The sequence below is a fragment of the Condylura cristata genome, unplaced genomic scaffold (assembly GCF_000260355.1).
Source record: "Condylura cristata isolate star-nosed mole 26May11 unplaced genomic scaffold, ConCri1.0 scaffold00024, whole genome shotgun sequence".
NCBI classification, from domain to species: domain Eukaryota; kingdom Metazoa; phylum Chordata; class Mammalia; order Eulipotyphla; family Talpidae; genus Condylura; species Condylura cristata.
In genome coordinates, this window is record NW_004567125.1 from 17,377,242 (window position 1) to 17,402,070 (window position 24,829).

Sequence of the window (24,829 nt, forward strand, 5' to 3'; positions counted from 1 at the left end):
TATATATATATATATATATATAAAGCCTGCTCACAAGTTACCTAAGGATTACCAATCCACCACACTCCCTGTTTCAAAGAAACTGTGATTTGTGCATTCTGTAGCTAAATGTATACAGAGGAATAAAAATAAATAAAACACTGGGTTTTGAATAGTATTGTTTCTTTAAAAATACAGGATTTGCCACAGAGTGTTGGCTTGAACCATTCTAGTGATAGTCCATTTAGCATCAACATTCAGTGGAGACTCTGACACATACAAAGGCAATCCTAGGTACACACATTTGGAGTGTTCTCCTAGTATCAATTCTCCTAGTATCAATTTAGCAAGTTCAGTCTAAACCCTCTGATAAACTTTTCAACAAAACAGTGACTATTAGCAAATTTATCTGATTTAGAAGATTCTTGTCTCTGTGATTATAGTATTCATGAGTTCCAAAATGGTCATTAAGCTATTATCAGAACCCAGCTGAAGATCTGGAAAAATACGCAAGTTAGAAAAAGTATTCATGAATGAATGAGAATTAAGTGTGATGCCAATACAGTCATCATTTCAAACAAATGATTCTCTCTTTTTTCATCTTTGAAACTATACTCATTGATTTCATCTTTCTTTTAACAGTATCTCAATCAAAATTAAAACTAATAACACAGCTGCTTAATTTAGTAAGATCTTTTATGCTCCGTTAAAGTCTTATTTTACTTTATTCCACAAAGCCTCATATCAATACACTAGTGTCAAAAAGGAAATAAAACCGCACTTAACTAATAAACATATTGTTTACCAGGTAGCCATTCTGTGAATATTAAACCAATGTGATTATTTTTATCAAAATATTGTTTAGCTATAGACTGGAAATTTAGAATAAGATTGTTAATAAATAATCATTTAAAGAATTTTTTACTGAGGCAACATTGGTTTACAACACCATATATGATTCAAAGGTATTTCTCAAATGTCTATTAAGACACTACAACACCCACCACTGATCACTAGAGTGCCTATTTTTTTTTTTTTTGGTCATATCTGTGTTTTGTAATTTTTCAAATAAGCGTGTATTTCTTTGGGACTTAAAAAGAAAAACCCTTTATTTGAAAAATATAATGTTCTGTATATACAATATTCACATGTAGTTACTAAGTACTTGAAATATGGTGAGTCCAAGGTGAGATGGCTATGAAGGTAAAATACATTACTAAAAATATTTATAATTTCATAATAAGATACATGTATTTTTGCTAAGTTTCCATAACGAAGTATCACAGACTAGATGGCTTGAACAACAGAAATTTGTTTTCTCACAATTCTGAAAGCTAGAAGCCTGAGATCAAGGTGTTGGGGGGTTGGTTTCTTCTTCTCTCACTGATGTATGGATGGCCATTCCCACGCTCCCTTTCCCTGTCATCACACAGTCTTCTGTGTGCCTCTGGGTCAAATGTCCTCTCCTGATAGCACTCCGTTCACATTGGATTAAGGTCCACCCTAAATGACCTCATTTTAATTTAATTATCTGTTCAAAGACCCTATCTCCAAATATATTTGGAATTCTGAGGTACTGGGAGTTAAAATTCCAACAAATTTTGGTAGCCACCACCGAGCCCACAGCATACATGAAAATGATAAAATTTGGTTATATTTGATTAAATAAAGTACTATTAAAGTGAATCTCCCTTGCTTTTTATATGTGTCTTTTAGAAATGTAGCTGGCATTATATTTCTATTGGACGGACCTGCATTTTATTTCTTTGGAATGTTAAAATACTGTATGATCACCTGCTGGTGGAATAGGAAAAGTCCTAATTTTAAATAAATTTTTTATGATACCAAATTCCACTTTTAGTCCTCAATTTTTTTTTAAAGATTTATTTATTTATTCATACAGAACTGGGGTACAGGCCAGAGATGCGGAGGGTGAGAGGATTCATCAGAGACAGAGTGGGGAGCAGAACAGGCAGATCAACAAAGTACACTGCTGAAGAGAGCAGCGGGCCGGTCAGGAGAGGTCTGCCTCGGGCAGGCGGGGATTGAACTCATGTGGAGATGGCTTAAGCTTCTTAGTGCTGTGCTTTAACCCGCTGCGCCACCAGGGAGGGCCTAGTCCTCAAATTTTATGAAGGTATTGCTAATGAACAAAATCAGTGGACCCATGTATGAGGAATGTAAAGTGTATGTGGGAAAATTAGTTCAGGGTTCTGTTTGGATTTTGGATTCTGGGTTCTGGGATTCAGGGTTCTGCCTTTGTGATCTTAGGCACATCTTTTCTGCTTCCTGTGTTCTTTTTGTTCTTTTAGAAAATAGAGACAATAATGTCTAACATTTATTAAGCATTTATTATGTGCCAGGTAGTCTTCTAAATTTTTACATTAGCAATATACTTAATCTACACCATGGCCCTTTCAGAAGTAATAAGAGCAATAGATATTATTACAACTTTACTTGATGGGAAACTAACTTAGCCAAGTTTCCAGTTAGTTGGTGATGAAATCAAGTGATCTCACTCCCTGAAAACCTTATCCCCTCCCTGTTCGTCCATCTCTTAAGATTGTTTTGAGTATTAACTGAGATGATACATGTGAACACATTTACAAATTATCAACTATTCATTGCTTTCTTTTTCTGCTTTCCTAGAAATATTACCGATAAAGCTATTATTTTTCTTTTTGGATGGGCAAATCTATTTATCTTCCTTGACTGCCTGCTAATACAAAAGCTAATGGAAGTGAACATGTCTGCTTTTGATTCATTATTAAATCATAAAGTCCTTGGAAGTGCTGTCAGAAGTAATCAGGTCTAGCCCAATCTCTCTTTCATCGTATTTCTAATATGTTGTTTAAATTCTTTTAGTGATTGTGCCTTCCCTAGCCACATGCCATTTCTGAATAGTTCTCACTGCTTATATTAAGTTTAACTGAACCTTCCTTTCCTTATGATCACAGAATATTAGAACTGAAAGGGAATCTAGAGATTAAGCCAGTGGTTTTCATATTCAGGTAAGTGAAGGACCCAGTGCATTTTGTATAATAAACCCACCAATAATATTGGTAAGATTATAGCCTAGTTTTGCCCTGTTTATACATTATACATTATACTGTTTATACATTATACATTACTCAGGAAAGAGAGTGCATTTTTTAACCTAGCTCCTATTTATGACCTTTATAAAATCAGATGTTATTTATGTCATTCACATCATTTATCTCAGTAAAAAAAATGGCTATGTATGGTCAGACACTGTGCTAAGTGGCCTTTCTGTTTGATCTCATTTGTTCTCTACAAATAGTGCTTCCATACCCTTTCTTGTAGGTACAGAAATCAAGGTCTAGATGCTTACTTCTTTGTTCAATCTTATTTTCTTTGTCAGTAGTTTCAAATTCTTCAATATAGTTTATTTTTGTCAATTTCATGTGTTTCTATTTTCTCCCCACTAAAAGTTTGCATAAATTAGGATAAACTCCTTTACATTGTAGCTGGTTTCATAACTGGAAGGACAGAAGTTCAGGTTTTGGTAACTGTGAAACTAGCGGACCATGGCAGGGGATGTGCACGATTTCTGTTTCATAGCACAGACAGATGTGGTGTGGCCAGACAGATGTGGTGTGACCTGGTGGTATCACCAGAAATGTTCTTTCTTTGAATATTGGAAACAAGAGGTTTCAGTTAATGAAACCTAGCAAATGTCTTCTGATTTTACTTTCTCCTTTCCTAGTAACAGATAAAGGTAAATTTTCTAAAACTTTTGGATTTTTTTTTTTTTTTCATTTGGATCATCTGATGAAGCCATTGAGTCCTGCAATGTCTGACAGAGGTGTTCTCACTAATTCACGTGTAACAGTGACTGAAAAGTTACCTTGAAGTCTCTGGGGGATTCTGCAGTTGAATCTGATGACAGCTTTATCAACTATAGTATTCAGCAGACCTTGAAAAAAATTAAAACCCTTGAGTATAGTTGCTTCATTAAAGGCATTGTCGGTTTTTTTTTTTACAGTCTTGAAAGAAGCAATGATACTCCCAACAGTTTTAACATTGCGTGTTTTTTAAATCATTGCATTCTTTTGTTTTGTACTAAACATTCGCATACAAAGAAAGTGATATTGTATTTACATTGAACATTCAAGGTTACCTACCACATTAATATAAGGAAGAAATAAATTCAAGACATTGCACACCTGCTGTATAATTTTATTTTGTAACTTATCCATTATCACCTCTTATGTTGCTTTCATAATTAAATATTTTTGCCCTTGCTTCTATATGACTTTGTGAACTTTATGACATGCATTTATATTCATCCATGCAAATATTTTTGAAAAACAAAACAATTGACAACTTTTTATAGTAGTTGTGCTGTTTTCTTTGTATCTTTACCCACCTTTCAGTTTTTATAATAAAACTCATTTTTTATTGCATAGATCTCATGAGCTCTTAACACTCTCATTCTAAGATCAATGAGCTTTAAGAATAACTGCTAAACAAATAATATAATGAGAAGAATTTAAAATTCCCACAGTTGTTCATTTTTGACTAAGAGTAGAAATTTTAAAGCATAGATTACACTCATGAGCATAGTCATTTTTTTTTGATCTTGTACTTGATCTTCAAGTACTTCTTACAAATTAAAGCAGTGGGATTTTTCTTGTGATATAGTATTTTATTTTATGAGAATAAAAACACTGATGATGAAGTATTAGAATTATACAAGAATAACTCTGAAGCACATCATGATCAACATCATAAAGGATTTTTTATACTTATAAGTATTTCTCACAGGCCTATATTTGGTCTTTCTAGTAATATTTGAAATGCATATTTCATTTTATGGTGCTTATACATCACTTTTGCAGGTGTGGTGAGCATCAACCCACCCAAAGCAATAATGGAGAAGAGGAAATATTAGAGAGTAGTGAAGAAGTACATTCTAGAATCAAATATCTTTGTTGGATTTCTTCTCTATCACTTATTGATTGACTTTAATAAAGTGAATTAATTTCTCTGTGACTCAGGCTCCACATTTACAAGGTGTGAATAATAGTAACATATATGTTACAGGATTAAAAACAATTAACATACATAGTAATAAATCAGCTTAAAGCTACCTGACATTTAACTGCCACTTAGTGAGTTGTTTTATTTTTCATTATAATTTTCAGTGTATGGATTCTTCCATTTGGTAGAAGTTGGTGAACAATTGTGTTGAAGAAAAAATAGAGAGATCTTTAATTAGTATCTACAATAATACACTAATATTATGTCAATGTAGTGATGGTATTCAAACAACTTTTCAGTCCTCTGACTTTCTCCTTTTTGTTGTTATTAATTGTGGGTTTTTCACCAACAATTATGACCCCTGCCTTGAAGAAAACTTCATTTGGGTGGGAAATAGATATTTAATACCTAAGATCTGAAATAAAAGATGCAAAATCTTAACCAGAAGTTCAGATGCAAAAAGAAGTTGGTGTATTTTAGCTGTGGCATTCAAAGGTGTGTTACATTCATACTAAATCATGGAGTATGAACAGGTATAGTTGGAAGGGAAAAGTTTAGGCTGAGACAGCATCACGAATATTTAAGTGTCTTATTCATTTGGACTCTTTAGAATAAAGATAACAAATTAAATTGAAGCTACTGCATTTTAAGAAATATAATCACACAGTTTATTGACTCCTATAAATCCCAATCCAGAGCTAGGTACATCTGTCACAGCTGGATCAAATATCTGGCCTTTTTTATGTCTCAACTGTACTGTTCTCCACATCAACTTCATTGCCTCTTCATTTTGAGGCAGGTTTACTTCTGAACAAGTTTTCATTCCTACATGAAAAAAAAAAACTTCTTTCCTCATTGCCCTAACAAATGTGCTATGACTGAGTTTGCTTGGTCACGTGCTATATGGGTAGATAAACAAAATGGTTCTGCCTCAAAAAAATATAATCCCATCTAATTATTAGGACTATCAGTGGGGGAGAAGAGGCTCCTCAATATATATTTGGTCAACCAAGAGAGGAGGGATAGAAAGATGGAACTGAGCACATGAAGGTGGATTGTTTTTTTCATTTGCTTTCTTTTCCCTTAAAGAATACTATGAAACAAAGTAAATTCATTAGCATAAGACAATACTAACTTCCCCTCACAACCCTCCTTGACCTTCTGCTTCTCTGAATTCTTACAGTATCTGTAAATTCCATTAAACAGTGTAACATTACATTACATACTGTTGCATAATTGATAGTGAGGCTGTGTATTATTAATCAACGTTTTACCAAGAAATAGAGCTGAGGAGTGGGGTAGCAAAGAGCTGTTTGTTAAGAAAGAACTTGCATAGTTGTGGAGGCTGGAAACTGCAAAATCTATAGGGTGGACAGTCAGGCTAGAGACCCATTACAGCTGATGTTCCAGATATAATCCAATGGCATTCTGCTGGGGAATTCTCTCTTGCTGGGGAAGGCTGGTCATTTTGTTCCATTCAGTCTTTCAGCGGATTGGATGAGGCCTGCCTACATTAGGAAGGATAGCCTGCCTTACTCAAAGTCCACCAATGTGAATCTCATCCCTAGTCACTCCTGCTGACTAGAATGCCAAAAATGTTCAACCAAATATCTGGCCACCCTGTGCCCCATCAATTTGATGCATATGATTAATGCTTATGGACTGTTTTTATATTTTCTCTTATATTGTCTTACTAATTTCTGGATATTTTTTTCCTTTGGAAATTTTCAAGTTTCTGTTTGGTGTTCCAAAAAGTTGTTTTCACTAAAAGGACACTTGTATCAGTTGGTTCCAATTCCAGTTCTTTTCTTTTCAGGGCAAATATTTTCTTTATAAATTATAAAATTAAATTTTAAACAAACACAGATACTTTTCATAATAGTCAATACTTGAAAGATGTTTGACCTTTTTAAAATTACTAATATTATGTTAAAAATGGTGGTGAAGGGTATAGATATTTTTATGGAAACTATTGCTAAATTAATTGTTTTTACTGTTTATTGTTTGGATGAAATGATGTTATTTTATAGTAAACATTATCTCTATATAAATATTGGAATTTTCCAAAAAATAAATGTCTATAATTTTAGAAAGAATTCTTAGTAAGATTATTTAAATAACAATATTTGATAATGTATCTAAAATATTTGATAAATGAATCTTTCATATTTGTGACTGTACCTGTTAGATAAAGCAATTCAAGACATTTGATAGAATAAAATTTAGATTAGAGTTAATATAACTTCTAGGAGGACTTCAGAGGTTACATAAATTTTCAGATTTCTCTAAGAATCCTCATAGCCATGGTTTTTTTTTTTTTTTTTAAGATTTATTTATTTGTACATACAGAACTGGGGTACAGGCCAGAGGCTCAGGGGCAGTGAGAGGCTTCACCAGAGACATACTGGGGAGCAGAACAGGCAGATCAACGAAATACACTGCTAAGGGGAGCAGCAGGCGGGTCAGGAGAGGTCTGCCATGCCATGTGGTCACCCCCCCCCCGGGCAGGCGGGAATCCAACTCATGTAGAAGTGGCTTTAGCTTCTTAGTGCTGTGCTTTAACCCACTGTGCCACCAGGTAGGGCCCAGCCATGTTATTTTTTCACAGTGCATCTGAAATACAAAAGCAATGACTGTCAGTCATATGAGCAAAGTTCCACCACCATTTATTCCTCCAAACCCTGGTTATTCTTTGCTGTCATCATGCAAGTTATACCTTAGGGACGTAGACAACTTACATAGAAATAAGCATACTCTGTAGGCAGCTATCTTGTTGAATCAGAGTTCGATTCCCGCCTGCCCGGGGGGGTGACCACATGGCGTGGCAGACCTCTCCTGACCCGCCTGCTGCTCCCCTTAGCAGTGTATTTCGTTGATCTGCCTGTTCTGCTCCCTAGAGCTAGATATAAATTAAGATAGGCTTGGTGTTTTTAATCAAGAGGCATTTTTAAAACTTGAGTTTTTTTAATGGGTGCTTAATTTCACATTAATCTTACATTGTTTTGTACTGTTTATTATGATGCTATCTAGAAATGAAAAAAGACTAAGTTATAGGTAGAATTTCAAGGTATTAATAGGTAAAGGAGATGAGACCAGGGTGAATAAAAATTAAAATAACATAAGCAGGTATAGCTGAGACCTGACAGCTAATTTAGATCAGCTAGGTCAGATTAGGCTCTGCATTTTCTCCTCTATTCTTGCAAATTGGAAATGCAAATAGATAGATGCCCCCTTTGCTTCCCTGTACATTGACTACAATTACAGCTCAAATCTGTAAGACATCTTCAGAGGGTAAGTTCACAAGCAAGCCCATGTTTCCAGACTTCATTTATATCTCTCACAGTCCACCTTCGACACTAAATAAATATTTGTTGAAGGAACTAATGAAATAGCTGTCACAAAGCGCCAGACTACGGCCTAGACTAACCTCACAGGCTTTCTGGGGCATGTTTCACACATACCTTTTCACAAGTTCGGTTGCCTGCCTTTCTAGCTTCAGCCAATTCGAAGTGAATGATGGGGAGCAGGAAAAGGCTCTCAGTGAAAACATTCTCTGTAATGTGGGGCGGAAAAGTCAAAGCTGCATCCCCATGGAAACGGTATTTTCATAATGATGACTTGACTCACTAAGAAAAATTAAATTCTATTTTTTACTTTTTGTATAATGTAGTAGGAAATTGAATGGCCTTAGAAAGATGCTTATAAGAGGCAAGCTCTGGTTATCATGGAAAAAACTGCTATATACACCTATTAAATATCTCCAGTGTGCTCCAAGGGTGAGAAAAGACACAACAACCCCCCTCTTTGCTCTACTGGTTTTTTGTTTTTGCTGTTGTTGTTGTTGTTTTTCCGTACCTCTCACTGCTAGAATACTTTAGATTTCTGTTGTTCTACTATTAAAAGAACTGAAGTCATCAACCTTATTTAAATGGTTTCAATGATACTCCAAGGTGCCTATGACAGAATTAAATAGGAGTTTTAATAATGAGTCAAAGGCAAAATGCATGAAAAAGAGTCCTCCCACTAAACCCAGAATTTCCATAGAGGATGATTTAAAGTAAAGTGAGTAGGTGAGAAATTGTTTCTGATTTCACTATTTCATTCTCTCACCTGTCAATATATTTTTAAGAGAAAGCATTTAAACTCCAACTTTGTAGAACAGTTTATTTCTTGAATACCATACAAATGATTACACAAGAAAGTTATGATATTAATTTTTATAAACAATTTCACATTTGCAGTGCTGAGATGTTATTTTTTTTATTGTCTAAATTGTATTAGATTTCTCAAGCCTTTTGGAATAAATGGCACTAAGAAGACCTAGCCATTGTATTTCTCAGATGAAAACGGGTTTCCACAATATTATTCACATTTTGTAAACAGCATCAGTGAACCTGCACATAAAAGGTTAAATGTTTGCAGACCATTCTTTTTTGCCTCAAAGATCAGAGACAAATTACTATTTTTATTTTGCATTCCCTTGATGAGGATAATGATAAACAGCTGTCACTTCAGTGCTTCGACTACAAAGGATCCTATTGCAATCCTGTAATTTAAACAAAGAAAAAATACATAGTCCTACACACTATACAGGCTGAAAAGAACACAACAGAGAATTTGGTTAGAATTGAGTTAAACTGTAGTTTCTCAGTTAAAAGAAAAATTCCATCTCTGTACATTTTCCTGCATTCATCAAAAGTGTGTTACAAGGGATGATTACTCCTTTCTGTTTAAATTCAGGAAGAAATATAATTTGCATTCTAAATTCTGTAATGCTCCATCATGTCACTTGGCATGTGACCAAGTGACTAACAGTATTTCCAAAAGGTAAAGAGAGTTTCAAATTGTTTTTACTAGTTATATTGGAGCACTTCTTTTTTCTTTAATATGGAGAATTAAACTGTTCAGTATCCTTCATTCACATTAACACTTTGCTTAAAATAATTGCATCTGGTTTCAAAAAGTGAAAGCCAAACCCTTCGCATATTTTGATATGCAAAAACTAATGCAAAGCTAAATGTTAAGAATAGTGTGTAATGGGAAAATTCAGCGTTTCCATATGAAATTGTGATTGATGATATAATTTCCTGGTGTTTCCTATTCCTGGAGGTGCTTTTTAATAAGTACTCTTCATTTTGCTTTTCTCTTCTGGTTCAGCCTTGTATTTTATTTTTTATTTTTGATAAATGACAGTCCTTTATTGGCATCATTGTAGAAACTTTTCATATTTTTTAACTTTTTCTCTGAAATTTAGATGTATAAAATGGATGTCTCGCTGTTTCAAAATATTTTTCTCTATTTTTTTATGCCTGGAAAGATAGAACGTGGTTTACCATTGCATTTGTTTTACATTTACTGAGCAGACTTCAGTTCAGATTCTTACCAGGTCCCTCCATACATTGACAATAACAATAACATTGACAATAACCACAATAAAATCGTGGTACAGATTTTAGATATGCCTAAGGTAGTACCCAGACCTGCGCACAGCACCCAGCACCTACTATGCTAACAGCTGTTGCTGAGAGGTAGTAAGTTGAGGTTGAAGCACCATCACTCCCCTCTGTTAAATATAATAGCAAATAAAGTGGGTAGGTGCAGCGGAATTGTTATTATCGAGGTGTATGCTGCATTATATTAAAGATGTTCACAAATCTGTAGGGCGTCTGTTCTCACTATATATATAATTTCATAATTACCTTATCCTCACTGTTATTAAGCAGTAGTGGATCCTAACTCAGTAACTTGAGATTTCTTGGTCTCCAGTTTTTCTAACATGTAGACTCTCTTAGAGACTCTGAAATTCACTGAAGTAGCTTCCTTGATTTAGGTAACTCTTTTGTATGGTTTTCTAGTATTAGCTTTTCCTTTGCATGGTACTCTGTGCGAGGTGCTGAGAGGGGCACAATAAACAGGACCCCAGAGTCTAATAGAGAGAGAAGCATAGAAATAAGCTGAATATTAGATAGAAAAGGTGAGTGCTGTACACAGCTGAAGGCAGAGGGGGAAAGGAGAGTTGAGAGCCATTGGGAGCTTATCTAGAAGAAACGGGGAGCAGGGTTTGAAAGGTGAAGGGTTTTCCCATGTAGGAGGAGGAGATTCCAGATAAGAGGAATTGCTTGCAGAAAACATGGCAGTATAAATATAAATGTATATATTGGCATTTTTGTACTGCTTGAATTTACTTTTGCTGACATTTTTCATCTTAAATTTTCATAATGCATACTGAGAGTCAAGCAGCTCATTTTTATCCTATAAGTGGTAAGAAAAGAAGGAAAGAAATTAACATCTATTGTACCTACAGAACCTTTGGCTAAGTCACTTCATGCGTATTTCTTATTTAGCTGCTACAAGTTAAACTGGTAAGGGTAAGCTGATTTTTTTTTAATTATTATTTATTTTTGCACACAAGAACTGGGGTGCAGACCAGAGTTGCAGGGGGATAAGAGGATTCACTAGAGACGGAAAGAAAAACAGAACAGGCAGATCGACTGAAATATACTGCAGAGGGGAGCAGCAGGTGGGTCAGGGGAAGTCTTCCATGCCATGTGGGTCAGCTCAAATCCCTGGCCAGGGATCGAACTTGCACCATAGTGGCTACTGATTGCCTCATAATGCTGCACTTCAACCCCTTCTACCACCAGGGAGGGCCCAGGGTAAGCTGACTTTAAAGATGGGAAAGCTGAATCTCAGCTACCACAAGTAACTGAAACGTAAGCACGGGACCAGTAGTACATGAGAGAACCTGAATCAAACCTAAAGTTTTCACTTTCAAATACTCTTAATATGACATTGTAGTTACTACTGATTCTTAGAATTTGGGATAAGGGAAGAGCATATTTTCAGTAGTTGTTACATCCTGGAGAGAATTGTGAGGATATGATTGATTTTTTCACTACCATGGCTGACCTTGCTCTATACGTCCCCACTTTAAGGCCTCAGGTTTTTTTTGGTCTGTCTACTCATCATGATCTATTGCACTTATGTTACAAATTCATTTAAAAAAAACTGCATAAGATGTGAATTAATTCTTCCAGTGGCCAAATTCCATTTTACAAGAAATGATATGAGAAACATTGTCATTTTTTTAAACTTCCACTTCTCTTGCTGTAGTGCCAGTAAGATGCCCTGGAAACATCTTCAAACTATAACCTTAAGCATGGCATCATATTCAGGATTGGAAAATGACTATTGTTTTTTAAAACATAGCATATATTTGTTTAATATTTTAAAAGAAATATGTCGGAATAAATTATACAAATAGCCTATAAAAATGAGTAGAAATAATTTCTTTGTTATTGTTAGTACAAGTACAAATATGCATATTTTGACTCAAAGGAAAGTTTGTCATCTATGGATCTATTTAAACTATTTAGCACAGTGCTTTGCCTAGAACTGGCTGGATGATTGAAAACCTGGCAGATCAAAGTATGTACATTTCCAAAGAAAAATACTTCATGTCCACATTGGAAGCAATAAATTATTTCCTTTTTTTTTGCATTCATAATTAAATCTTTCCAAATGCTAGAAAGTAGCTAGACCACTAACAATATTTGTATCATGTTCTGGGGTTTAGATGGTTCAACCTGACTTGAAATGGAGACCATTTGTTCTAAATTGATTTCAATGCCAAGCCAATAGGTCAGCCCTTAATGATGAAGATGCCATTCCAGCCCAGTCTCTGGTGGATAAGCCAAAATTAATTAACTCAAATCCCATAGTATAGAAAACAGATGCTTCTCTCATGTTGCACAAATAAATTCTTTGTGTATAGATGTGTTCTGTTTTAGTCAAAGAATAACAAGTTAGAAGTTTAAATTGTAAGTAAGTTTTTCACAATGGAGCCAGCCTTTGGTAGTGATGACAGAGCATGAATTTACATAACAAATTCCAGCAAGTGCATGGAAAAATGAATTATCCTCTATATCTCTTATTTTGGCTCCAGACCAGGCCTAGGAGATTTAGTGTTAAATCTGGGTTGATCCAAATTCTGATCCATTCCAGAGCAGACCTAGGAGTTTCAGAATAACACCAAGGTTATTTCTAATCTATAGAATCCCTAGAGACTCCTCCCAAAGGTTTACATCTGCATCATATGTTTGGATTCGTTCTTTGGCTAGCTTGCAAATGGCTCGGGATTAGATTGTTCTCTAGAGTTATGTTGTTAGGTGCATTGTTTATCTGGCTATCCATTTCAACATTCATTAATATCAGAATACTTGCTTTTCCTAGAAAAGTAAGTAGCATAATAATTGCATTGTTCCACTCTCCTTTCAGAATTAATGGATATGCAGTAAGATAGAGATATTCCTGTTTAGAAAAGCAAATATACACAAATGAAGTTGATCATCTGATATTTTTTTCTTTCTGCACAAGTAAGAGATAATCTATGTTTTCTTTTCTTTCTGTTAGACTGACAATGATGAAAATGGCCAAGCAGAAAACTTTTCCATGGACCCACAATTGGAGAGGCAAGTGGAGACCATTCGCAACCTCGTAGACTCATACATGTCTATCATCAACAAGTGTATCCGAGATCTGATTCCAAAAACGATAATGCACCTTATGATCAATAATGTAAGTGACCATAAACTTTCTTCTGTCAGCCTCTAACCCATCCAGTACAGAAACTTCTCACAGTTTTTTTGTGATACTTTCTGATGGCTGAAATACTTATTAGCCTCGTTCAGTATTTACCAAGTAAGTAACCAGTGGAAGAGAACCCAGGATAGAAAACAAAACTTGAAGCTGCAATGTTGGCTATATCCTTTAGAAAATTGTGGATTTATTTACAATGAAGCAAAGAAAAGTGCTGTAGCTAAGGTCAGGGTATAAATTACTTGTAAAGCCAGTCATAAAACCAGATGCTCTGGTTCCTAGACCTTGAGATAAAAGGCAAAAACATACATTTTCTAAAGAGAGAGGGAGATTAATATGTTGATTTTCATCTTTTAAAAACTATAAATGCTGTTTACACCTGGAGAAGGTCTTCCCATCCTATCTCTTTAGATACTAAGTCAGTCAAATTTGCTTTTCTAAGATAAGGATGATGTAACCACAAATCTCAAAAAGGATCCTGCTGCACTACCCCATCAATTTGCCTATGTCAGATTTCTCCCTTTTCATGGTTATTTTTATAGTAATAAGAATATGACACTGAAACTGTGTGGCCCAGTTTGGTTCTTCTGCTCACTACTTGATTGAAGTATGAAATTACCTTTTAGATAAGCTAATCTATAAACGGATGTTTTATTGCAGTTTTTTCTGAATCTTGAAAAGTGTAATGCCAACAATTTTAGTCCTTAGTTACATTCTAAGGACATCTTGTTATTGAAGTTAATGATTTAATGATTTGATATAAGCATTTACTTGTACCAAGTAAAGTTAAATAGCACAGTACTAAAAGAACCTCACAGTAGAAATCAGGAGAAACCCAGATTCCAAACATAGTTCTGCTATAGTTGCCACTTAATTTAATTGAATCTACTCCTCCATATATGAAATACTAATCATACAAAATGTGCCTGGCTTAGGGATCCATTCCAGATGAGACTAAATAAAGTACATAAATACTATGAAAATATAAGTGTAGGAGCCTAATATAACTTACTTAAAAGCTACAAATAGCCTTTATCCATATTTCAAGATTCCTTTCAAAAATGCATTTCTAAATGTAATAGTCCATTTGTTGTTCATGGTATATGAACTCCTTGACTATAAAAAGTCCCAAGCACTTATGTGGATAATTTTGTTTGTATTTAGTTCTATATTCATAAACATTTTGTGTAGGGAAACAAAGTAAGTAAATAAGAATATGTTAAAGTACGAGCAGCAAGAAAACAATATATTGGGAATTGTATTTTAAGTTTTTGCTGGGTGACCTCAAGCAAATCACCTAGCCCCTTTCTGAGTTGAAGTCATTCACGTCTAAAACTACAGTGAGAACACTGAGCTGCCTCACAGGATTGTCAGAACATAATAAATGTGACTCTGTGCCATTTTGAAAAATATAAAGTACTAAACAAATAGTCTGTGTATTTTTAAAATTACCCTCTTAACTTTACTTAAATAAGTTCAGGTTGTTTTCCCGTGGTGTATCCAGGCACTTGCTTATTTAAACATTTTCCTGATTAAGTATCATTTATCTTTTCACTGTTTTACGGAGAGTCATTAGTGCTGCCATCAGTTCAAACGTTGCTTTGCTCTGCACTACATTAAATCATCAGCACAGGAAATAGCACTTCCTGTCTGTAGCTGTGAGGAGTAGCCTGACACAAATTAGTTAAAGGGGGTGGGGGGACCCTATTGCAAATTTAGCCTACTTTCACCTTCTCAGAAAGGTGGGGGTAATTCCCCTCAGTCTCACTGTTAATGCTTGTTTGATAACAAAATGGTCAACCTCCCACCTACGGGGCTCATTCATGGAGGTAGAGTTCTGTTCGTTGTCTTGAGACCTCACGTAAGAGTCCTAGAAAGAAGACTACAATTAAGAAAGACCTGATCTCCAAGGTCAAACCTTGAAGCAGAGTCTACTAGGAATGTGGAAAAGCAAAAACAGCAGGCAGTGCTGCTTTCTTATGAAACTAATAGTTACATGTTCGAAATGTAGAGTGTCAACTCTAAGAGAAAATAGTTTTACATCTTTAGAATGACCTGGGTTTGCTTTTGTTTTTAGTATTATTTTTTAATACTAATATGTAAAAATATATATAGTTACACGTTTTAATTTATGTATGTTAAAATATAGGTCCCTTTTTAGAAATGCACTCACTTTGTGGTAGCACCTACTTGCCCAGACGTCTGAGTCCTTTTTAGATATTCCAGAAGTACCCTATGGAGTACAGGGATCTAAAACAGTGAACACCGAACATAGTGTCATTCTTGTATGTTGCTCATTGTTAGTGTTATTATTATTGTTGTTGTTATTTGATTTAAAGTGATCTTCAAGTAAGAGAATTAATCATTGAACTGCAGCTAGAAAATGAATACCTTGACTCCGTTCTAAATTCCACCCACTTAACCCCACTGCTTCCATAAATGGCTTTGAGTGAAAAAGCTAGTTGTTCATGCAGAACCAATAAATACCTAAAAGGGGACCCTCTATTTCTAGCCTATCAAAAGTGATGCTGTAGCAATTTCTCTTTGAAATAGGAATGGCTATTCTGCCTTCTGAAAAAGAATACGTTTCAGCCAACTTTCATAAAGTTCAGAATTTGGTGGGCAGTTTCCTTTGAAAGTTTACATTAAGTGTTCTGCCACTCAAGTCTCCATATGGAATTGTTTAAGAAGTTTAAAGCCAGCAATAAATGCCTTGCCTCAGACATACTGTAAGCCTTTGTCTATTGAAACGCAGCAGCTGTTTCATTGCTTAAACATACCAGGTAACAGCGGCACAAAGAAATAGCAAGTTTATGACAGGCAGGCATTCTGGACCGGCTACAGTCAAAGCAGCAAGTTGTGTTCAGGACTTCAGAGTTAACACACACAAAAACACCCCAGGGCAAGGATGATGATGGCCTCTTCTCTGTGGCTCGCCCAGCAGAGGTTCTCCATCAGACTATCATGAAAGTGGTTCCAGCTTTACCCAAAAGTGTGGCAGCAAAGTGGCACATAATTCTGTGCTTCAACCCATGGCCAACCACCAGTTAGAGTCCTCATTATTTTCCCAGAATTTAAATGAAAAATGGAAGCAGTGAAGAGTAAAGTGATTCTCCTAAGATCACACAGCTGGGGTGACCGAGTCAAGGTTAAAATCCAGTCCTCTCATTCACTGATATTCTCTCCATTCCACCTCAGATAATGCATAAGCCAGGATTAGGAAACTATGTCAGCCTTCTCAAACGAGGGGCTCCTGCCCCCCATAGGGTAGACCTCTGGTGGACCGTCCCTGAGGGTTCATTTACTTGAAGACTTCATTAGGGCTTGTTTGAATGTACAAAATACTGTTGTAAATCTTAAGCAGTGAGTTATTTAAAACATTGCTCTTCATATTCAAACAAACCCAGATAATAGGAAATAAAATATAAAACATTTTTATGGAACTTTTTCAGAAATGAATATGAAACCTAGAGGCATTTCACACTTGGACTATGCGCTGCTGCCTGAACCCCCTTCCCCTGGAGGCCAAACTCACTCTCCTTGGTCAGTGGCACTTTGGAAAATTAGTAACATGTGCCTGAGTTTCAAGACTTACTGTAACTTTAATGTGTGTGAAGCCAGGGTGTTATTTTAAATGTTCATTATTGGTGAGGAGAGTCTGTCTTAAATACCAGATTGTGGATTTGTTTCCATGGGTCAAGAATTCAGCCTTCTGCCCAAGAAACAGATCATGACCAGAATCCCAGACGCCCCCCCTCTTGCTCCCGCCAGCCCCCACTTCTCCCCACCAAGGGGAACACCCCTGATTTCTCACACCATAGATTAGTTCCGTCTGTTTTCGTCTTGGGAATCCTACAGTATATGCTCTCTGTTGTGCCTGTTTGCTCGATGTTAACGTTTGTGAGTCAAAGGATGTTCCTTTTTCAAGAAGAGAATCTTTGTCCAAAACTATGCCCCTGGGAAAAGGAACAGAGGATTAAGTAGGTATGGGAGAACAATGAGAAATACGAGAATGGAAATTAGAACTGGAAGCCCCTCTACAAAATGAAGCAAGTTTAAACTGCAGTTCTGTTTGTGTCCTTCACGTAAATGAGACCGATCACTGTGTTCCATACGATAGCCCTCCAGCAGAAATTGACTTTAAAGAAATGCTTTCCTTAGTAACTGAGCTGTATGCAAACTCTAGAAATGGCTCTTCTGTTTGAGAGACTGCAAAATAGTCTCAATAATAAAGACAAAGAAGGCTTAAGATCCAGGAAGATTACAGATTGCTAGAGAAGGGTTAAACTAAGAAAGAGGAAAACATGTGGAACGCTTTTAATGACCTCACATTCCTTTACACTGAGCAGAACGACATGGTGCAGCCATGCCTGTTTATCTAGCTGAAGCGTTTCAACTGGAATGAGATTTTGTGTGTGAAAACTTTTTTTGCAAACCATATAAAGATGTATAGGGTATAAGGTGTTATAATTAAAAGCATAAATATTATTTCAAATCTCACATCCAAGTATATTTAGTTTATGTAATGTCCTATGAGATATTTTCTAAATGCTATCATATAAAAGGGATCCACTTGGCCTCTAATTGTCGCACAGAATCCTTGATTTAAATATTTGGACCACTGATATACAAACTGCTCAGAAAGTCCCTGAAGTGTCTGGAAATTCCCCAGAGTCCCTTCCCCTCCCCCCACCTTTGTTCCAAACTGCAGTGGTAGCATCACAAAGCCAGGAGAGCAACAGCAGAAGAAAGTCTTTCTAAAATCTACATGCAAAATAAAATGTTAGTCTACATGCTACATGGAGCTCTGTCACTTGATGCCTGTGTTCCTGCAGTATGTGATCTTCCTCTACATGCCCAATGACAGCTCAGCTTATAGATTGTAAAAATAATAGCTTTTGTTTACTGAGCCCTAACTAAAGGTGAGGCCTTGTGCTAGATGATTAATTTTCATGCGTTCATTTAATCCTCACAACTCTTCAGGCAATCACTACTGTTCTCTTCATTTCACAGATCAGGAACCCCAGACTCCAGAGAGTTTGTTACTTGCCCAAAAACAATAAGTGTTACAGCTAGGATGCAAATTCAGAAGTGTCTGATTCCAAAGCATCTGCTCTTAACCACAGCACTGTATTGCTATTTCTCTCATGCTAATAATACTCATATTATTTCAGAACATTGCCAAATCTTTTGGATGGTAGGCAAGTTTTAGTGTGTAACACTCTGATGTGGAAGAGTTGATTCAAGGCAGATCTTTGATCAGAATGCTGAAACAGGCCTTTATTATTTTATTTCGTGGTTTGTTTGACAATTGCTTCTTAATTCAGATCTGCTTTAAATCTATTCTTGGAAAGATCTTCTTTTAAATTGTGTTTAATAGATTCTAAGTGATACTCCAGTAAGATGTAAAGCTTCTAAAGAGCTTAGCCCCACTGATAATCACTGCCAGGAAAATTGTCTGGTTTTGAATTTGAGTTCACCATTTATCCAAATGCACATACACACACACAACATTGGATTTGTACAAATGTCCATGACTCCTTGGTTATGTACAAGTGTGTGCAGAAATGCACAAAATTGTGAGGACAGGAATGAATCATTCTTTACGTCAGATTTACTAACTTTCCATTAAATCTGTAGATTCATAAAAAAATCTTTATCTTTTTTTCTTGACTTTTTATTTTTTGTGCTTCTACTTACCCAAACCTCAATACTTGAGGTGTCTGATTGTTCCTCTCTTTCTTGCCCTTCACATTAAAACAGCACCAAGGCCAGCTGATATTTTCTTCATAACATCATCTTTATGTTCCCACCTTTTCCCATTCCATCGAAACCTTTTTAAATACTTTACACCTCATTAAATGATTTACAATCATCTCTTAATAGATTTATCTCTACTGTCTATGGCCATACCACCCTGAATGTGCCCAACCTCGACTAATCTCAGAAGCTAAGCAGGGTCAGGACTGGTTAGTACTTGAATGGGAGATTTATCTCTACAACCACATTTTCTCTATCACAGCCAGATTCACTTTATTAAAGCTCTTTTATTGTTTCATTTATTTGGGTCTCCATGACTTCTCATTGCCAAGAGGATCAAGTTCAAACACTTTTCCTGGCTTTTCAAGATTTCACCCCTGGCCCCAGGTTACCTGGCCAAATGTACCTTCCAACATCTACTGCTCAGAAACCATCCACTTGTCCAGAATATACCCCAAATACACCTTTATACTGGATTACTTCCATATTTGAATCCCTCTTGGTTTACAACACACATGAAAACTTTTGCTTCTTATTCTTCCTCAATGAGGCTGTGATTTAGCTGAGCCTTTATGATAAGTGGAATTATTAACATGTTTTGATACTTTAAAAAAAACAGAGCTATGTGTTTTCTTGTCATCTCTGAGTTATAAATTTAGTTACAACCCAGGAAATTTGAGCATCTGAGAGGTATTCTGTTATCTGTCTGAATTTGTAACAAGCATGCTTGTCTTTGGCTTTCTTCAAGACAGCCAATAACTTTACACAAGTATTAGTTTTCTCATTTAACAGAAAACCTGAAAAAGCAAAGATGGTGTGTATCTTCCAGGCTTAAGTTCATTGGTAAACTTGCTGCATCACTGTGAGATAATGGAGAAACTGTCTCTTCTAAGCTTGCAATCAAAGTGAAGTCATGAGGTAATAAAAAAGCTTTAGATGTCAAGACAAAAGACTTCAAGTTAGCTGTCTGAATTTGGACATGTTACTTAAACTCTCTGAACTTGAGTTTCTTTATCTGTAAAATTAGATAATAATGTGTTTCATATGTATGAGTTGAGAATTAAGGCATATAACTTGTGAAAGCACTAGGAACATACTATATTCCATTGATTTTCAGATTTCCTTTTAATATTTAATGCTTTCTGAAGTGATGATACATCTGATGCTCACTGGTACCTGGGCATTCTGTCACTATTGAGTTGAAGGTTTTTTTTTTCTCTTAATTGCACATCATATCATCATGTGTCATGAAATCAATGTCTGGACTGGATGAAATAAGGCCTTCTCCCTCAGTCCTGCTATGGCTGGCTTCTCCCCTAAGACCTGTAGATATTACCACTTCAGTTTGGGTTTAGACCTGTTAATGAATGATGTTCATCATTATTAAGTAGTTCCTATTGCAATTTTTTAGAAAGCAGAGAGTACATCACTTTCCTTTTGATAAATCAACTTGCATAATTATATAAAGTTCTGTATTTTAAAAATATTTACTTACTGGTGTTAATTCCAGTTTTGAGGTACATTGAAAGCTAAAGTGATAACAATACTCCAGTGGCTTTGATAAAGGACTGGGAATTCCAAGGAGTGGATCACATAGTGTAACACAGTCTTTTTCCTGTCGTGATCACCTCAGGACCTTCCCTTGTCTGTAAGCCAAGCAGTCTCAGGTGACAGTGTGGAAATGCTTGCAGTCAACATGCCCTGTTCTGGTGTTAGCAGGGATGGGCACTTTTTTTTAATGAATCCATATTATCCTTCAGTGTCCATATCCACACTGGCATTAGTACTGAGGGTCAGGAGGATAATAAAGAAAACAAGAGTAAACAGATGGAATTTTTTGGACTTTGTCCACAGACTCTGAACCAGTTTATACCATTCACTCCCACTTTTACATTTCTGTGGCTTTCTGACAGGTTAAAGACTTCATAAATTCAGAGCTCCTAGCACAGTTGTATTCTTCAGAGGACCAAAATACTCTGATGGAGGAATCTGCTGAGCAGGCTCAGCGCAGAGATGAGATGCTGCGAATGTACCAAGCCCTGAAAGAAGCCCTTGTGATCATTGGTGATATCAACACAGCCACCAGCTTCACCCCTGCACCGCCTCCTGTGGATGACTCCTGGATACAGCACACCCGCAGGTAGGAGGAAGGACTCCAGGCTGTCAAGTCTTGTTTTCTAAACATGTATCTCTACACCAGTATCAACCTAAAGAAAAATGAGGAGGGGGAAAGATACTTAAGTTCAGGTATTAAAGAAAATCATATGATCCCAACTCCCTTCAAAGACAAGCAACCACAGTCTACCAGTAGAATGTTATACAGCTGTTAAAAAGGAACACAGCCACTTCAGCATGAGTTCAATTCCCAACCCAAAAGTGATCCACATGACATGGAAGACCTCTCCTGACTTGCCTGCTGCTCCCCTAAGCAGTGTACTTTGTAGATCTGCCTATTCTGCCCCCTACTCTGTCTCTGGTGAATCCACTCACCCACCACAGTTCTGCCCTGTACCTCAGTTCTGTACACAAAAATAAATAAATCTTTAAAAAAAAAAAAAAGGAACCTAGGTGTATGGGCCTCCCTAGTGGTGCAAGGGATTCAGATGCAACACATGAAGCTCTACAGCCACTGCAGCATGAGTTCATCCCCAGTCAGCGAGCTGATCCACATGGCACAGCAGACCTCTCCTATCTCAACTCTGCTTCCCTCAACAGTCTTATTTTAGTCCATCTGCCATTCTGCTCCCCACTCTGTCTCTGGTGAATACTCTCACCCCACCCCACACACACCTCTGGTCTGTACCCCTGCTCTTGTTTGCATAAATAAAGCTTTGCAAAAAAAGGAACATTAGTCTATAAGTACCGAAATGAAGAGATAGTCAAGTAATGTGAAGGTTAAAAAGAGCGTGATATGGGATGCTATGTTGTACTGTGTACAAAATGAGTAATAGAGGGAAGTACTGTAAAACAGATTTAAAGAGGCTACACAAGAAACCACCTTGGTTATTGACACAGAGAGGAATGGGGGAGGGAAAGTTCCGTTGACCATTTATCCTTTAGTACCTTTAAACTTCTGTAATATGTATCTGGGTTACTTCATCAAAAACTAAATTTAAAAAAGCAGCCAGGAAGTTATCAAATATGTGGCTACAGATTACTTCAGACATAAAGCAGGGAAGGGCAAACCATTGTTGGTCTCTTTCCCCAGGTCACCCCCTCCAAGTCCCACCAACCAAAGGAGGCCGACACTGAGCGCTCCCCTCCCTCGGCCCACATCCAGCCGCGGGCCTGCTCCAGCCATTCCCTCCCCTGGACCCCACTCAGGGGCTCCCCCAGTTCCTTTCCGCCCTGGCCCGTTACCCCCTTTTCCCAGCAGCAGTGACTCTTTCGGAGCTCCTCCTCAAGTTCCCTCACGGCCTACAAGGGCCCCACCCAGTGTTCCAAGGTAAGTGTTTCTGTGCGCTTGACATTGGGTAGGGAATGCTCTTTGGTTCTCTTCTCATAGCAAGGCAGACAAAATTTGTTGAGGCAAAAAATTGCAAAGGTAGTATCCTACATGTTTGCAGTTTCACCCTGGAAGAGGATCACAGGAAAATTGCTGGGCCAGTGACACCATTTAAAAATCAATACATGGCCATAATAAACCTCTCCTTTCTCAACTGGCACAAACAAAATGGGATCAAAGAAAACTGGATCCAAATGAATGACAAGTTGGCAGCTGTTTGTAGAATTTGAGGGAGCACTTTGAAACAAGAGAGCCATGGCCGCCTGGATGGGAGCTGTGTGTTCACAGGTCAGACAGTGTCACCAACTAAGGCTCCGCCTTCTCTGTCACCAAAAGAATTTCAGAAAACCACTGACTTCAAGGAGTCTTATCCATCTGCCCGCTCAGCTTTGACCCTTAAACCTAACATGACTTAATGTAGGCGGAGTAAAAAATTCCTGCTGATTAAACCAGGATATTTTAACACAGACCTAATTGCTGTGTAGAGTCCCTAACTTTATTTGAGATTTGAGTAAAGCATTTTGGTATTTATAAGTAAGTCTCATGCCTAATGGAAAAAAAATAACTAATAAATGGAATTTGAAATATATTTACTTAGAGCAACACTCTCACCTTCATACATTCACAGGCAAAATATAAAGGTAAATGTTTAATTAAAAATTTTGAAAATAGAATTAGAGGGCCCTCCCTAGTGGCACAGTGGGTTAAAGTGCAGCACTAAGAAGCTAAAGCTACCTCTGCATGAGTTCGATCCCCACCTGCTCCAGAGGTGATCCACATGGCGCGGCAGACCTCTCCTGACCCACCCACTGCTCCCCTCAGCACTATACTTTGATGATCTGCCTGTTCTGCTCCCCACTCTGTCTCTGGTGAATCCTCTCACAGCTCCTGCACCTCTGGTCTGTACCCCAGTTCTGTATGCACAAATAAATAAATCTTAAAAAAAAAAGAAAGAAAGAAAATAGAATTAGATTTGTCAAATACAGATATCTCAAAAGGAAAGAAATTTAGCTCCTTTACAGAAAGTTCACATTTTAAAAACTTCCCTTCAGAGGATCAGGTATCTTTGCACTCCTTGAAGGAAAGCTTTACTCTTCTTGTATTGTAATTACGAGAAGTGACCCCACTCCCCAGGAAACTCAAGTCACCTCACTATCTGATGACAATGCAAATTGTCAAGAGACAATGCAAATTGTAAAGAGATAGGGCCTCTTAAACTAGTAAGCAAAAGGTGGTGTGGCAGGAACAGCAGGGATGTGGAATCAGAAGACCCAGTTTGCCACAAACCTTGGGCAATTCATTTAACTCCAGCTAGCAGCTGCTCCTCCTGGAAAAACAGACAAATTCAACAAAGTTGCCGCCCAATTCATGGGTAATGAAGTCATTGAAAGGGTTTGATCGACTGTGAAGCTTTGGTTGTTACTGTTATCATATTGGTCCTTATCAAACAGAAGGTTCTGTGCTCTCAAACCTATATAACTTGGTCTCTAAACTCAGTAGATTTGGCTTATAATTAACCTGAAACGGAGCTAAATTTCCAGTCATAATAGCAAACAATAGCTAATATTTATTGTGCTTACAATATATGCTATGGCCTGTTCCATGAATTTTGCAGGCATATTTTTAGTTTAATGCTCACAATCAGCCCAGGGAGAGAGGTTGTTATCCATTTTATAGATGAAGCACAAAAGTAAGTTGCCCAAGGCTACTTAACCAGGCCCCAGTGCAGCTGCACCTTTTAATCTCAAGAAGTCTGACTCCAGACAGAGACCAGTCTCCCATCCATAACACCAGGGTTTCTCAACCCTGATTTCAGTAAGTTTGATATTTGGGGTCGGGGGGGTGTGGAGAGAGGGGACTATCCTGTGCATTTACAAATGTGTAGCAGCATCCTAGTCCCTGCTCACTGGATGTCAGTTGCACCCTCTTAGTTGTGACCCCCAAAAATCTCTTAGACACTGCCATAGGGGGATGATGAGGGGG

At 37.0% G+C, this 24,829-nt stretch overlaps 1 protein-coding gene across 3 annotated transcripts in view; it reads left to right on the forward strand.

Annotated features, from left to right (window-relative positions):
• Positions 1 to 24,829, forward strand: part of DNM3 (dynamin 3) — a 484,254-nt gene that overhangs the window by 432,868 nt on the left and 26,557 nt on the right. For all 3 annotated transcript variants that reach the window (XM_012728988.1, XM_004688484.2, XM_004688483.2), the window contains 3 exons: positions 13,396 to 13,560; positions 21,255 to 21,481; positions 22,550 to 22,786. In XM_012728988.1, the coding sequence (XP_012584442.1) occupies positions 13,396 to 13,560; positions 21,255 to 21,481; positions 22,550 to 22,786 (629 nt within the window). The remainder of the gene's footprint in view (positions 1 to 13,395; positions 13,561 to 21,254; positions 21,482 to 22,549; positions 22,787 to 24,829) is intronic.